Raw genomic sequence first — 15788 nt, 5'->3', positions numbered from 1 at the left:
TCCGAGCATCCAGAAGGAACTCATGCCGCTAACACCTTGATTTCAGACTTATGCTCTCCAAAACTGTGAGAGAATAAATCTCCGCTGTCTTAAACCACACAGTTGTTGGTATTGTGTTACAACAGCCCTAGAAACCTAATACATGTACACACGGTGGTAGCTCTTGCCCTGGAAGCTGGGCGCCATGGGCGTTAGTCTGGGTTCCCTAAAAGAGAGCATTCTCATTAGCACAGCATGAAAAGGACAAAATGCTGCCCTTCTTCTATTTGTATCTGGCATCTTCTGAGATGTGTTCCCCAAGTCTGGCACTTATTTTCCACCATGATTTGCACTGGGCAATATACATAGGCTTCATTAATTATTTATCCAAATCGAAGGCATCTATAAACATTACTTTGGCTGTGTGCATCCTGGTTCGCCAAGGGGCTGACCTTACTCGTACGAAGGCTCTGGTTAAAAGTGAATTTAGTATTTGTCATCAGAAACGCTCATTGCTTTAATCAATACACCATGTTGGGCTTTTGTAAAGTGAATGTTTCAGGACTGCAGCCATAAATGATGTTTAAAGTTATTAAACTGAGACCTCTCCCTCCCACTTCACGAAGTCCCTTCGGTACAGAGTGAGAAGATTAGCATCAGTGCTCTGGGAGAAAGCTTACTGAGTCCAAAGACACGGGGAATGTCGTTAAGTTTTAAAAATAACAGCACGCACTTGTTTCAACTAAACTTGAGGGAACACCAAATGCAGAGAGCAGAATAATTTAAAATGAGTCTAAATTCACTGAAGCTGGAATTCATATTATCATCAAGGCAAGACAGGAAAACAAAACAGCAGAAGCCCTAAAGGCTTAAAAGCAGTGGCCTGGAACTGAACTTCTCCCTCCATTTGAAATACAGTGAACTTCCATTTTCAACCCTGAGAAGTAGCTAATTTCTCCAATGACAGAGTGACCATCGAAGGACTGACTGCACAGAAGAAAGATGACCAACACCAGGGGAATTACGGTCGGCACAGACTCCAGTAGAAGCAAGGTTCACATTGATATTTCTCCGTCTCTAGTTCTTCTGGCCAACTCTGAAGCAAAAGAAGTACAAATCCATCCCCCAACCTGCAGGTATAAGGCAGAGCTCAGATCAACCCCCTGAGGGGATTCCAAAAAGATGAGAGAATTCATTTCTCTTCCATGGGAGTGATCAAAGCCTGGCTTCTCCTTGCTGGGACCCTGGAATACACAAGGCTGCTACTCTCATGAGGACAAAACGTATCTGGACCACATTTCTCCACTCAAAGGTCTGTGATTTCCTTCCCATTGAAAACTCAAACGAAGCCCTTGAGACAATAGTTCACTAGGTTCAAAACAAACAAAAAAAGCAGACCATCTTCTAAGGTTCCACTCCCACATGAACTCCACTACAGGTAAATTTAAATCACAGTAATTTTGGGAAAGCAGTCCACAACAAATATTTTAACTCATCTTTTTCTTATTGTAAACATGTATATGTTTCTTGGAAAAGACATAAGTGTATTTTGCATTCTTCACACATAGATATGTGAAAAATAACTGAATCTGGACATGGGCTTGGAAAATGGTCTGGTTAGGGGAATGACTAGGCACCAAATTTCTGACAATGAAGACAGCTTCCAGGATGACTAAATGACTGCTCTCTAAACATTATGCTGTACACCAGAAATTGACACAACATTGTAAACTGACTATATTTCAACTAAAAAAAAAAAACCCTCTGAATTAAAACAAACAAACAAATAAATAAATAATTGCTTTCCAATCTAGGGGCAAAAAAAGAACTCAGAGGCCATCATTTGAAAAATAAATGTTACAGGTTTTTTTTTTTTTTTAAATAATAAAAGAATATGGGAGAAAAATAATAAGAAGCAGATGTTTTGGTTCTTATAATCTGTACCCTCCAATATGGTAACCAGCAGTCACACCACCTAATTGTAATTCAAATGAATCAAAATTTTAAAAAATTTAGTTCTCACTTGTCTTAGCTACATTTCTAGTGCTCAACAGCCACATGTGGGTAGTGGCTAGAGCAGATTTAGAATATTTACATATTTGTATAAAGTTAAATTGCAGAGCATTGCTCTAGAGCTATTTTTATGTTTTTTTATTTTCTAAAATGATACTGATGCTTGTATCTGTTTCCTGTTGCTGCTATAACAAGTTACCACAAACTTGGTGGATTGAAAAAAACGGAAATTTGTTCTCTCACAGTTTTGGAGGCAGGAGTCCCAGATCAGTTTCATTCATTGCGCTGAAGCCAATGGGTCGGTCGGCTGGACCACAATCCCTCTGGAGGCTCCAGGGGAGGATCTGTTCTGTTTCTCCTCCAGTTTCGAGTCAGCTCACATTCCTTGGCTTATAGCCTCATCACTCCAGGGCCATATCTCTGCCTCTGTGGTCATACTGCCCCCTCTTTCCTGTCTGTGAAATCCTCCGCCTACCTTTTATAAGGATGCATGGGTAATGCATGATAATCTCCATGTGTAAAGACCATTAACGTAATTACACCTGCAAACGTTTTGCCTTAAGAAGTAACTTTTACAGGTTCCAGGAATCATGACCTGATATCTCTGGGAGCCATTATCCAACTTACCACAACCCATTACACTGCTATTTTTCAACTTCTACCTTACTTTATGTTGCCAATTTATCATTTACTTTACCGGCATCTATTGGTATAAATGTTGATACAGTTTTCCAAAGTATATGATTTTTTTTCCCCCAGAGAGGCTTATACACTAGAAAAGTCTAGCTTTCTATATAGCTTCACATATTTCTCCTTCCTGTCCTGTGATTGCCAAGGTCCAGGCTTGATGGAAAATCTCATAAGAGCACTAACTCAACATTTTACAAAGCTACTTGAAATGACTGTAGAACATGCTGTCATATTTTAAGCCAGACTTGAGTCAATGGACTATGAGCCTTTTGGCAAGCTGGTTTTACCCTTTATTGTGGATTCTAGAGTAACTGCATTGACAGTGTCAGTTTTCAAATGATTATTTTTAAAGAAAGTCGTCTCAAAAATAAGATGCTTGTTTAGCAATCATAATGAGAATGAGAAAAAAAAAAAAGACATGGTTGGCTGTAAAACCTACTCAAAATGATTAGAAAACAGATAAATAAAAGACAACCCAGTAGAAGCATGGGCAAGGTTCTTGAACAAACCCTTCAAAGAAAAAGGTATACAAATCACCAGTAAGCTGAACATGTTTAAAAATCGGGAAAATGTTCATTAAACCTAAACTGCAATTAAAGAATGGCTAAAACTTTCAAATCACTACTAAATGTCTGAATTCATAGAGCGACTAGGAAACTCCTGTACAGTGATTTTTGAGGATCTAAATTGATACAACCACTTTGGGAAAATGTGTCATTATTAACAAAGTTAAACACACACATATCCTAACTCAGTATTGCCCCTTCCGAGGTCTACACCCATGAGAAATGTTTATAGCAGTTCTATTGAAATAGCCCAAAACTGGAAACAACTCAAATGTTCATCGACATGAGATGAATAAATAATTGCAGACTATAAACAACAGAGCAATAATACTCATGAAAATAAATGCCTCAAACAACATGGGTAATTCTCACAAATATTATTTTGAACAAAAGAAGTCAGAGGAGAAATAATGCATATTTTATAATTCTATGTATATGAGATTTTAAAAAAGAAAAACAATCTACTCTATGGGAATACAAATCAGGTGATTTTTTTACCTTTCACAAGTAGTAGTAACTGGGTGAGGACTCAATGGATGCTTCTGGGGTGTCATGTAATTCATTTCTCGACCTGGTGACAGTGACATGGGTGTCAACTTTCTTAGAATTAAAGAGCTAAAAAGCAAAACAGTGGTAGGGAGCTCTGGTTGTACCACCAGTACGTCTGGCTTCCTTTTCAGCTCCATCACTCAAGGGTGTGAGCCTTCGGGCAGACTTTAACCCTCATTATTAGTATCCTAATAAACACTCGTACTAGATTAATCACTCCACTTTGTTTCTCATACCATGTTTTTCTTTTTCACTGTGATATTACTAATACTTAGCATATTTTATGACCCATAAAATTACTCAAAAAATAATTATTAATAAAATAAATCACACACATCATGGTTTCCATGGAGAGTATTACTTATTTTCATTTATGGAAACTTGAACACGCTCCTTAGAAATATATCATAGAGACAAAAACATCACGTATTGTCTTGGCCTTCCCATCATGATGCTGACAGCTAGAATGCATGTAAACACAAGCTTCTGTGCCTGTCAATACCCAGACCACAGAGGAGAAAGGACCCAAATTTATGCTAGGGTTCGTTTCTGGCTTCTCCTGAAACCTTCCTCCTCAAGATACACACTCTCCTGAAGAACTAAATCTGTCTGTCTCTCTACTCATTATATTTGCTATAATAAAGTGATGACCAAATAAAATAAACACCTATAAATGTTTTAAAATGCTCTCCTTGGCCCCTTTGTAGTAACTAGCTCAGCTTCCGCACAATGATTTGCCCACAGATAAATAAAATATGACTTGGTCATCATTACAGCTACTAAATCCATACAGAGGTGAAAGGTCTCTGTGTCTTTTATTATCAACTGCAAAACATTTGGCTAATTTTTAAAAGCTGGCCCAACAGGACATTCACGTTTGCTGATTACAGTGAAGCTTCTGTTTCTGTGGGCCTGTAGGAAGGGGGTAGGGGAGAGTCTAACAGGAAACTCCTTGCATGAAACTGATACCCTAATTCCTGGCCGGTCCACACCCAGTACCCCTCCTCCTCCAGCCAATGAGAACAGGAAGAAAAACTTCCTGGGAAGAGTGGGCTGTTTCACCAGAGAATTCATATTCCAAGGCCAGTGCTGGCAAATCATATGTTTGCAGACCGCATGTGTACTACCCAGGGGCTTCAAAGAGCCTCAAGTCATCTTTAAAGTTATGCTGTGTTAGTATTGCCTTCCTAGAAGCAAATAAGCAAAGATCAATCTTTCCAGAAGAAGCCACCATCAGACTTGGCCTGAAAGATGTTCCACAGATAAAGTTTAGAAGAAACTTGTCCCAGTCAAGATGGACGAGCATAAAGATAAGGATACGGATATACAGGCAAGAAGGCTAAGAAGAAGGAAGGAAGGAAAGAAGGAGGAGGAGGAAGAGGAGGAGAAACCAAGCCCCATCAGCAAAAATGAGCAGAAAAATGATAGAATTACAGTCCTAAAAATCCATATACTGGAATCATCACACACACACACACAAACACAAATGTATTCAAGAAATACAAAAGAGTAATCTAAAACATGATTAAAGGAAAATAAGCTTTATAGGTAGGTGACCGTGTAAGTTTTTAAAAGGAAAAAAATAAAACAGAAAATAACAATTGACATTAAACCTCACTGGTTGGCTTTCAAATAGTAAAAGATAACAACTGAAGAGAAGTGGAAGGAAGTGCTTAAGAATGTTTTCAAAACCCATCACCAAGGGGCAAAAAGAGGGATAACATGTATAGGCTCCTACTTTTTCAATATTTCACAAGACTCCAAACAATTTAGTTAGTAAGCTTTGCTGTTTTAGGCTATTGCACAAACACCATTTCCCAAATTCTCTACTTAAGATACTCTTAAGGTATTCCTATATGTGTGTTTCTGTAAACAAGTAAATATGCTTTATAACATACAAACAACCTGTCTATGTTTGTAAAGAAAGAGATGGCAATTTAGCGTCAGAAAAGGCAACAAGTATCACATAATGCAAAGCAAGGAAGTCGCTAATTAAGTGAAGATGAGAAAGCCCCCCCCCCACCCCCAGCTTCCACGACGAGCGTCAGCAGGGCGGCACTCACAGTACGCGCAGCCGTAGACCTCGGCCCTGAGCCCGATGCGCCCCTCCGCGTTCCAGTCCAGGGGCACGATGCGCACGTAGCGGGCGACCACCGGGTGCTGCAGCTCGTGCCGGACCACACTGTCGGCGTTGACGTTGCCAGGAAATGCCTGGAGAAAGACACGGGAGTCCAGAATTAGGGGGATCAAACACTTCAGACACAACCGTGTTCCCTATGACCTAAAATAAACTTAAACTTTCTGATCCAAAGGAGGGATTTTATATTCTCTAAACCATAAACAATCTGGAAAAAAAAAAAAAAAAAGCTTCTATACTTTATTTGAAAATACGTCCTGTTTTAAATAAGAACTTGGCCAAAGTTTCCATGGGTCCTTTCAATATGTAGAATTGCACACACATGTTAAACACACACACACACACACACAAATGGCATTCACCGGTGTAGCCAATAAACATTTACATTACAAGCTCTACTGTTTCACATTTAAATTACACAGTAAACACTTTTTCATAGACTCCAAGCATATTTCTTGCTTTTTTAAAAAAATCTTCTCTACATTACCTTCCCATGCCATTATTAGAAATCTGAATTTTTTCCAACATCAGTTTGATAAAAAGAGCAATTGAATGTGGGGTGCAGAGGCCAGGGTCTTCTACCTTTTATTAGCATAAACTTATCTGATGGGGTCAGAAACATGTTTATTTCATTGCCCTTATATATAGAAGATTCTGTCAAAAAAGTCATTTTCCAGGAATCTTTCATTTTGAAAGTTCGTATTTTCTCTCTCTATATTTTTTCAGCAGAGAACACATGGATGTTCTTTGAGCAGGGCCATCATTCGGCAGCAAACATGTATAAAATCTCTCTTGCATAGTAAGTACAAAGCAAGTTAATATGGGGGACACAAGGATTGGGAGAGGCACAGATACCGCACTCAGAGAGAATCTCATAACAACAATCTAATAATAGGAAAAGTGTCAGCATACAATTAAATCTGAGGAAGATTTAAAGTGAGAGGCCGTCATATTTTAGAATATGAGTTGAATGAGAAATGCATGTGTGTGCTGCTTCATACACGAACAGCTACAGTTTCACAGGCACATTCTAGCCGTCTCGATCTTTGAGAACTTGAGTTTTTGGAAAGCTAGATCCCCTTTGATATTTGTTTAAAGAATTTTTTAAACTCTGAAAGAATTTTAAAAACAGCACGACGTTTTTCATCACAAAAAGATACAACATATGCACCGTGTCGCATCACTGGTGTGTTGTATTCTTGACCTGAGGTTTTGAATTTGCTTCTATATAAAATCAGGAGTTGTTTTAATCTCTTAAAAACTTACCACAACTTTTCAAAGATGAAATTAATAAGAAGCAAATAAAGAGATAAATAAAAGGTACACAGTGGCTCTGAAACAGGAGGCTCTGGTTTAAATGCACACAAACATCAGAGAGAGAGGTTTGTGGTAAAAGGTCACTCCCCAGTCGCACTCCTGGCCTCCAGAACACAGAATGTGTAATGTAAAACCTAGTAATATGGGAGGCATATTGAAGTATTTCCCCAGGACTTAAATATTTTATAGATTATTTGGATGGCCCCAGCTATCTGCACAACGGGTAATAACCTACAACATGTACAATTACATGCTTTGGAAATTAGGGTGCTCTTCAGTAATAATTTCTATTGTTTTCTCCCTGGTTTTTCTCAAGCTGGAGACTGTCATTGCCTTTTCCAAGCAGCTACACTCTTCTTCAGTCCCTCTTTGGACAAAACTATTCGAGCTTTAGATCTTAAGTTTTATCACTTAAATAAGACATCTTCTTTGCATCTTGCTGATGTTTGATCAAGAAAAATAACAAAAAAGATAGTAAAAAGACTTACTTTCCTTTTTAAGTATTTTTCTTGTCAGCTTTTATCTTTATAAATAAGCCACAAATTTAACTACTTTATTAAACCATGGTGGCATTTTAATATCACTATTGGTTTTTCTGGCATCAAAAGCAACAGCAGTGAGAATCTCTGACCAAAATCACCTGAAGTAAACCCTTGACTGCAGACAGCGTACTCTAAAATGTTGCTTTAAATAATATTCAACAAAAGCCAGCAAACGGTTTTAAATTAAGAAACAACTATATGCTCAACATGATGGTAGGGGGTAGATGAATGTTAAAAATGGCAAGTAACTTTCTTGGAACCCTTTTTCTGAGACATCTGTAATGCTTCTCTTCTACTCTCAGCACGTCACTTCTGATGCCAGGTGTGTGGGTCTTCGCACACGTCCAGTGATTCCACAATCTCCGTGGACACAGCTGGGTGTCCCATCATTCAACTCAACTCTGACACTATCTACCTGGAGACAGAATCAGACCCCACAGGTGAAGGGCTCAGGCTCCCAAGACCATCCCGACTTCCGATGCCAATCTCAAGTCCACTCCGTCACCTATGATCCTGACAGACCATAAACTGGAGGATCCACAGCCCCCTCCTTGGGTTTAACCACTTCCCAGAGTGGCTCACAGGGCTCAGGAAAACAGTTTACCTACTAGATGACTGGTTTATTGGAGAGGATACAACTCAGGAACAGCCAGACGGAAGAGAGGCATGGAGCCAGGTGTGTGGGAGGGGCAAGGGGCTTCCACGCCCTCTCCAGGTGTACCACCCTCCCAGCACCTCCACCTGTTCACCCAGCTTTCAGAATCCCAACTTCAAAGATTTTTATAGCAGCCACATTACACAGGCATGTTGATTAAATCATCAGCCATTGGTGACCGGACTCAATCTCTAGCCCCTCTCTCCTTCCCAGAGAACAGGTTGAGGCTAAAATTGCCAACTCTTTAATCCCATGGCAGGTTCCCCTACTAACAAACCCATCTTAGGGTCATCCAGGAGCTTTCCAAAATCACCCAGAGACATAAACTCAGGTGTGGTTGAAAAGAACTTGTTATGAATAACAAAAGACACCCATTTCTGCTTTACTACAGTTATCACTTAGGAAATTCCAAGAGTTTCAGAAGCTGTCTGGAAGAAAGCATGGATAAGGATAAAGACTAAGATATATATTTCTTATTATAAATCATGCTATCACAGGCCTAAAATAAAATATGAAAAAAAATATTGCAAAAGGCAGCAATGAAAAAAAAAAACAAAAAACAGAAGTGCATGATGTAACTGGTAGTTCCAAGAAGACTGGAGCGCTATGAGATCTTTGTAATCAGGGAAACTACAGAAGGAGCTAGACCTCAGCTGTGTAAGAGGGTGGAATGGTGTTCAGGAGACAGAGAGGAAAGCAGGACACAGGAGAGAACAGGGTAAGCCTGGCAGAGAAGGAGCTCAGATCTTGGGTTAAAGACACCCAGAGTCTAGTTGTAGTTGTGCTGGAATTTTGGTCATTAGGGGTAACTTCTGAAGTCCTCAGTTTTTTTTTCATTCTTTCTCCGGATGTCTCTCCCCCAAAAAGATCTGACTAGCTTATCGGTAGAATCCATTTTAGAACGAAGACTGTGGACTCTGAAAACAGGGACTAAGGTATACTCAGGAAGAGGTAATAAGGACGTAAGTCGGTTTGGGAGGAAGTGTTCATATTGGAAAATCATGCGTGCCTTAACAGGTTCTGTGTGTCCAGGGGCAAAAGAAGCTAGCGTGCGTTCATTTTAATAGAGCCGTATTCAGGAGATCCTGGATGGTGGGACATCATACTGGGACCAAAAAGACTAGCAACAAGGAATTGAGAGAGAATGCCCTGCGGTGGTACGGGAAAATAAGAAAATAAAGGACAGATATAATATTTCCAAAGAAAACAACATTTGGAGAGAAGGGAGTAAGAGAAAAGATATCAACCAACCTGTTCCAAGGTATTGACACACAGGCACTGGTGACGGAAAGAGAGAAGCAGGGATACAACGGCAGACATCCGTTCCTGCCCTCCTCGGCAACCTCCGCTCTTCGAATAACAGCATCTGGGTTTTCTTTACAATGTCACCCAGACGTCACTCCTAATCCACCTGATTCCCGAGAGGCAGGCGCCGCGCTCTGACACCACGGGTGGACGCCTAACTCGGTGAGACTCGAGTCCGGCACTTCTGCTGGAACGATTCATTCATACAGTCATTCACTGATCCAGCCACTCATACATTCACTCAGGGAATTCCTGAGAGCCCGCTAGGCACCAGATACTGTCCAAATCATTGCCGACACAGGTGTGAATGATGCAGTGTTTCCGTTCTCATGACATGAAATGACTAAAGTGCGTGGTACGGTGTACAAAGTGGGACCAATGATAAATCATCCACAATGAATACGTGTATTGCTTGTGCTGAGTTGCATATAAGTTGCTGCATATTATACACACACGTTTTATTGGACTTCACTTTATTGTGTTTTGCAGATACTGTTTTTTAAAAATTGAAAGTCTGAGGCAACACTGCCTGGAGTGAGTCTATTGGCACCATTTTTCCAACAGCATTGGCTCGCTCCGTGTCTCTGTGTCACATCTGGTCATTCCTGCAATACTTCAGCCCTGCTCTGTGGTGTTATGCTCCCAACGTGATTCGTGATCAGGGCCTTTGATGTCACTACTGTAATTGTTTTGGGGCACCATGGACACCCCTAAAAGACAGCAAACGTAACCTATAAATGCGTGTGTTCTCAGTGCTCCACTGCCTGGCCGCTCCCTGATCTCGCTTCCTCTCCTTGGGCTTTGCTATGCCCTGACACAGAGCAGTATTGAAATTAGCCCAATTCACAACCCGGCAATGACCTCTAAGTGTTTAAATGAAAGGAAAAGTCAATTGATGCAGCAAACTTCATTGTTATCTTATTTTAAGAAATTGCATCAGACACCCCAGCCTTCAGCAATCACCACCTTAGTCAGCTAGCAACCACCTGCATCAAGGCAAGACCGTCCACCAGCAAAGCAATCACAGCTCCTTAAAGGCTCAGATGATGGCTGGTATTGCTTTAGCAATGAAGTGTTTCCACATTAAGATACATCTACTTTTTCAGACATAATGGTATCGCACATTGAATAAACTACAGTATGATGTAAACAGAACTTTTACACTGGTTTACTGGGGAACCAAAAACTTTAAGGGGCTCACTTTACTGTGACATTCACTTTATCGAGGTGGTGTGGAACTGAACTCACAATTTCTCCCAGGTGTGCTGGTAGGTATATTAAAGTACCTGTATTGTATCCACAAAGGCCAAAGATGCAAACACCTTGAGCTGACTTTGCATGTTCCAGGGACAGCGAGGAACTGAGTTTACGGAACACAGCGACCAAGCGAGGAGGGCCTGTAGGCCATGACAACGGTGCAAATTTCATGCTAAATGAGCGGGAAGGAAATCCACCAGAGAGTTTTAAGTCAAAAAGCCACATAATTTAATTTTGAAGATTGAGGCCACTAAAATCCCTCTCCCGAAATAAAGCAAAGTTCCTAGGAGAACAGTAGAAGACTACAGCCTAACATAAAACATAGGATAAGAGTAGATGGAAGAGTCTGGTGACAGGTGCCCCAGAGGAGCGGGGCTGTTTGGGGAGAAGGCGGGAAGGGTGGTGTGGATGTGGATGTTGAAGGAGGAGAACAGGACCCCTCTTGTATCCTGGATTCCAACTGCCTGGCACGTGTGGAGAAAACAAAACAAAACCCAGAAGCACCAGGAATGAAAGTTCTCCTTCCCCTGAGCGCCTGTCGGCCCCTCTGTGTTATAAAGAGATGGATGTCAGGGAAAGACAACGTAAGTTCATCTCAGCATCTAAATTCAGAGCTTGCTGAAGAAAACCTATGGGCTTATCGTCAGTTGACCTGTGTCCTCATTTGTTTGTTTGTTTGCTTATTTAACATTGACTAATACAATGATATTTGAAGGGAAAGATAATTAAGACAAATATATTGCAGCTGGGACTTCACCACCCAATTAAAAGGTCACATAGAGAATCTGTGATGTTGAGGATAGCTTTTCAGAAAGGGTAACATTTATTATTTATGAACAAACTTATGGCAGATGGTGTTTTCTTCAGGATTCACAGCATCAGTAGATGGTGCTTTTTGTAATCCTTTTCGTTCCCAAGCATATTAAGATTTAAGACATTACCCTAATTGAAGCTGAAAACATTTCAAAAGAATGGTGTAGGGATGACCAATCATTGTCTTGAATATAAAGGTGTAAATATACGTGAAATGTCTTTTATACTGCAGTATTTGGAAACATCAAGAACACAGGAAAAGATGAGGCCATCGATTTAATAAAAATAACATCTAATATTGATAGATCACTTCATTATTTAAAGGGTTCCAGTACACATCTGTATTGTGTGTGCCTCACAGAAAATTCTAAGTTTGGTAGGGATGCTGTTTTATTTTTCAGACGGGAAACTCAGGCTCAGGGAAATTAGATGCTGTTTTTTTCAAATAGGGAAATTCAGGCTCAGGCTCTGGATGCTGCAGAGCTGGTGTGGGCAAACCAAGGCAAAGTAACAATCATGTCCACTCCCACTCTGACCTTTGCCTGAGAATCAAATCTTCAGCTGGGAGAAAAGTTTTCTCTATTTAGGCAAAACACATTTTCTTTTTGATATTTGATACTGCCTACTCGAATATCAAATTTAAAGTATGATAGACAATTTTTATTATACCACATTTTGGATGTACACTTGATTTTTGGCCCATTTGTTAGTTAATACATTCTGCCTGCATCCTTTACTTTTCATTTTCATTTCCACAGATTTTGACAAAATTAGTATTTCCTTTTCTCATGCATTTTCTCTGAAGATGCTCCTATTGTGTGATCATTAGGCAAAGCTTCTCTGCAAATTTTAACACAAGCAATTGAAAAGTTTGAATGATATGTTTACTATTAAAAAGAAACAAAGTCGGGTCTGCTATAGTGCAAATACTTTTTAAGTAATAATGACTACAGCATCATTGGGCTTGAAAAGGAGCATATTTTCCCCCACATGACTTGACTCACATTCACGGGTACTTTTCTACATGGATGTAAAAAAGGAATTAAAAACCAAGGTAAGACAGAGCTGATTTTCACAAAACCTTTAAGATTTGGAAATCTGCATCAAAAATGTAAAAATTATAGTGAATTTGAATCTTTCTCGAGTAGAACACTATCCTTTAAAATTTAACCTTCATTTAGACAAATGTCACACATTAGCATATGCTTTGTGGACACACAAATGCACCAGTGAAATTCATCATTGTAAGACTGAAAAACCAACGTACATAGCTTCCGAATTACATGTCACTGTTATTAAACCTCCTTTACTGGCTATGATTTGTACATATGCTTAGCAGGATAGGTTTTTTGTTTTTTTTTTTTTTTTTACCTCACATAGCATTTATGCAGCTCGCAACGCTTTACTCTTCATAAAAACTAAAAGCAACATAATATAATGCTAAATCTACAGTGCTGCTTCCGGGTTACTGGCCCATAAATTATTAAAATATACAGGAAAGAATCAGAATCTTTAAACAAATTGTGAGTTTTTCAGAATGCTAATTTTTGAATAATCACTGCAGTTTTAATAACTGAAAAATGTCCCACCATATGCACTAAATATTTCTCCTATAGTTCACACAATGGTTCTGGTGGCTCAAGGGATGGGAAGGAAAACTTTTTCTGTAAAGTACCAAATGGTAAATATTTCCAGTTTAGCAAGCCGCATGCCTCTCAGTCCCATCTACTTCATCTTCCTCCTTTTATTTCTATTTTTTAAACAACACCTGAAAATGTGAAAGTCCCTTCAGCTCACAGACCTTAAAAGAATAGGTGTGGACCAGAGTTAGGACTCAAGTCTGATCTAAGACAATTTTTCAGATGAATGAATCCTCCCCTCAACTCATCTAGGATGCCAAAGCCTCAAATTATCAGACTTTTTAGCCACTTGGCATTTAAAAATAAACCAACTTTGGAGAAGCATTTTGTCAGTCCTTGAAGCATGTAATTTATCAGGCTGGAGGTAAACACATAGGGATTTAGAAATGTGCTCTGTGTGATGCAGGAGCTAACGTTTTCCCCTCAAATTCATTATTGTGGGGTCCAAAGTGTAACTTAGAAAGTATTTCATGAAAAGAATAAATATATTTAGTTTTCACTAAATCTTCACTTTTCAAGAACACTGAACTAAGGCATCACAGGCTCCTGCGGCACATGAATGAGACCGTCTATCTTAGCACAAAGGTTTTAAGACTGAAAGTGTGTCTAGAACACCCAGGGCTTGTGTGAGTTAGTCTAGAAGGAAATTTTCGTGCCACCAACAAGTCTCAAAGGTGGCAAATTATGTGAGGAAGACAACACATGGAAACACACAGATTATTCTTGAAGTTGATGTCATACACCCATGATCACAATAATCTCTCTGCTTTATGTGGAATTTTATTTCTTGCTGGATTTTAAATGTTATTATCCTCATATTTTCAATTCATACCAAAATGTGGGAGTAGATGTTTCATTTTGCCAGCTTGATGGGAGTCTTCAAGCCCAAGTTACACTCCCACTGGCGTGTAATAACTTCTTTATGTTTGTGATTCTCCATCGAATCACTGTTTCAGAAGCATGTAAGTCAGCTTTGAAGCTGGTGATCAAACTTCTGGTCCACCACTCTTCTGGCACTCCCGGCACAGTGGGTGGTGTTCAGTAAGTATCAATCTACTGCCCGATTAAATTAATAAGTAAAGATGTGCATTCCCAAACTCCCACCTGATTACATTCCATAGCTCTTGTTATTTCTGGATGCACCCAAAACTCGGTCAGCGACTATTTATAGTGAATAAATCATATGTTTGATAATATTCTACCCAGGGGAAAAGAAAAAAAGGACAGCCTGCTAGTCTGATTCTGTAAGACACCAGGCTAATAAAGTTTTCCCAGAGGTGTGTGGGAGTCAGTATCAGTATGTAAAGCGGCTGGGAATTCCAGGGATCATGGGTGGAAAAAAGGAAATCGGTCACGTAAAAGTTACGTGAAACCCATGGGAGAAACGTTAGAGACAATGTGAAAATTTACACACACACACACACCTGCTCTCGCTTGCCCATCAAATCTCCATGTTCACTTGGGTAATAATTCACTTGAACTCTGCTAAAAACACATTCTTCTTAGATTGCAAAATAATGGCAAACATATTGGGTGAAAAATGTCAAAATATTCTCTCCACATATGAGCAGCAACCTCTCCCTGGATACTTCTGCTCTTTATTCAAATATTTCTCATCCTTTTCACTTTGACAAAGCAATGAACAGATTTTAGAATTATTTTACTAGACCAACCATTTACTAAAAATGATGATGTAAAATAGTAATTTGACTTAGAAAAACAATAAAAGTCTTCACAAGTCCAGTTTTTTCTTTCTATCTTTCCCTTCATTTTTTATGGGAATCACACGATGATGGTGTCTGTTAGGGTTCCTCCTTTGCTCAGTGGCTCTCAGCACACCAACGAGATGGTTCATTCTCTTTGATGGCGTCATTGTCCCCCCATAGTTCATTCCTATGGGATCTTGGATTCCTCTCTTCTGCTCCACATTGTCATTCAGGGACCCAGGCTCACCATATTTGGTTCTCATCACTGGGGTTCTTAAGGACACCAAAGAGAAGAAAAAGCATGGAGAAGTGTACAGGGGTGGGGGTCATAATCAGATTTAGAAGTAGAGGGTAAGACTTCTGTACACATCGCATTGGTCATGGATCTTAACTGGCCTTAACCTTAGTGTGGAAGAGACTGGGAAATGCAGCAGAAAAATGGAGCAAGTTTGATAAATACGTAACATTGTCTCTGCCGCAGTGAGGTTGTATAATGCTTATGCATTTTTGAAATCCTATGCTTACCTATATCATGGCACCTATTATACTGAATAGTAAAATTATATATGATCACTTGTTGGTTTCCCAGTAAACTGCAGATAACAGCAGCAGCAATATA

General features: G+C 39.6%; 1 protein-coding gene across 1 annotated transcript in view; it reads right to left on the bottom strand.

The window, feature by feature from the left end:
- LOC102513310 (contactin-associated protein-like 2) overlaps nucleotides 1-15788 on the bottom strand; it is a 1230151-nt gene that overhangs the window by 464517 nt on the left and 749846 nt on the right. Inside the window, exon 5 of the mRNA XM_032484371.1 lies at nucleotides 5861-6008. Within this exon, the coding sequence (XP_032340262.1) occupies nucleotides 5861-6008 (148 nt within the window). The remainder of the gene's footprint in view (nucleotides 1-5860; nucleotides 6009-15788) is intronic.

Source organism: Camelus ferus, chromosome 7 (genome assembly GCF_009834535.1).
Source record: "Camelus ferus isolate YT-003-E chromosome 7, BCGSAC_Cfer_1.0, whole genome shotgun sequence".
Lineage (NCBI taxonomy): Eukaryota > Metazoa > Chordata > Mammalia > Artiodactyla > Camelidae > Camelus > Camelus ferus.
This window is presented reverse-complemented; position numbering and strand designations above follow the sequence as displayed.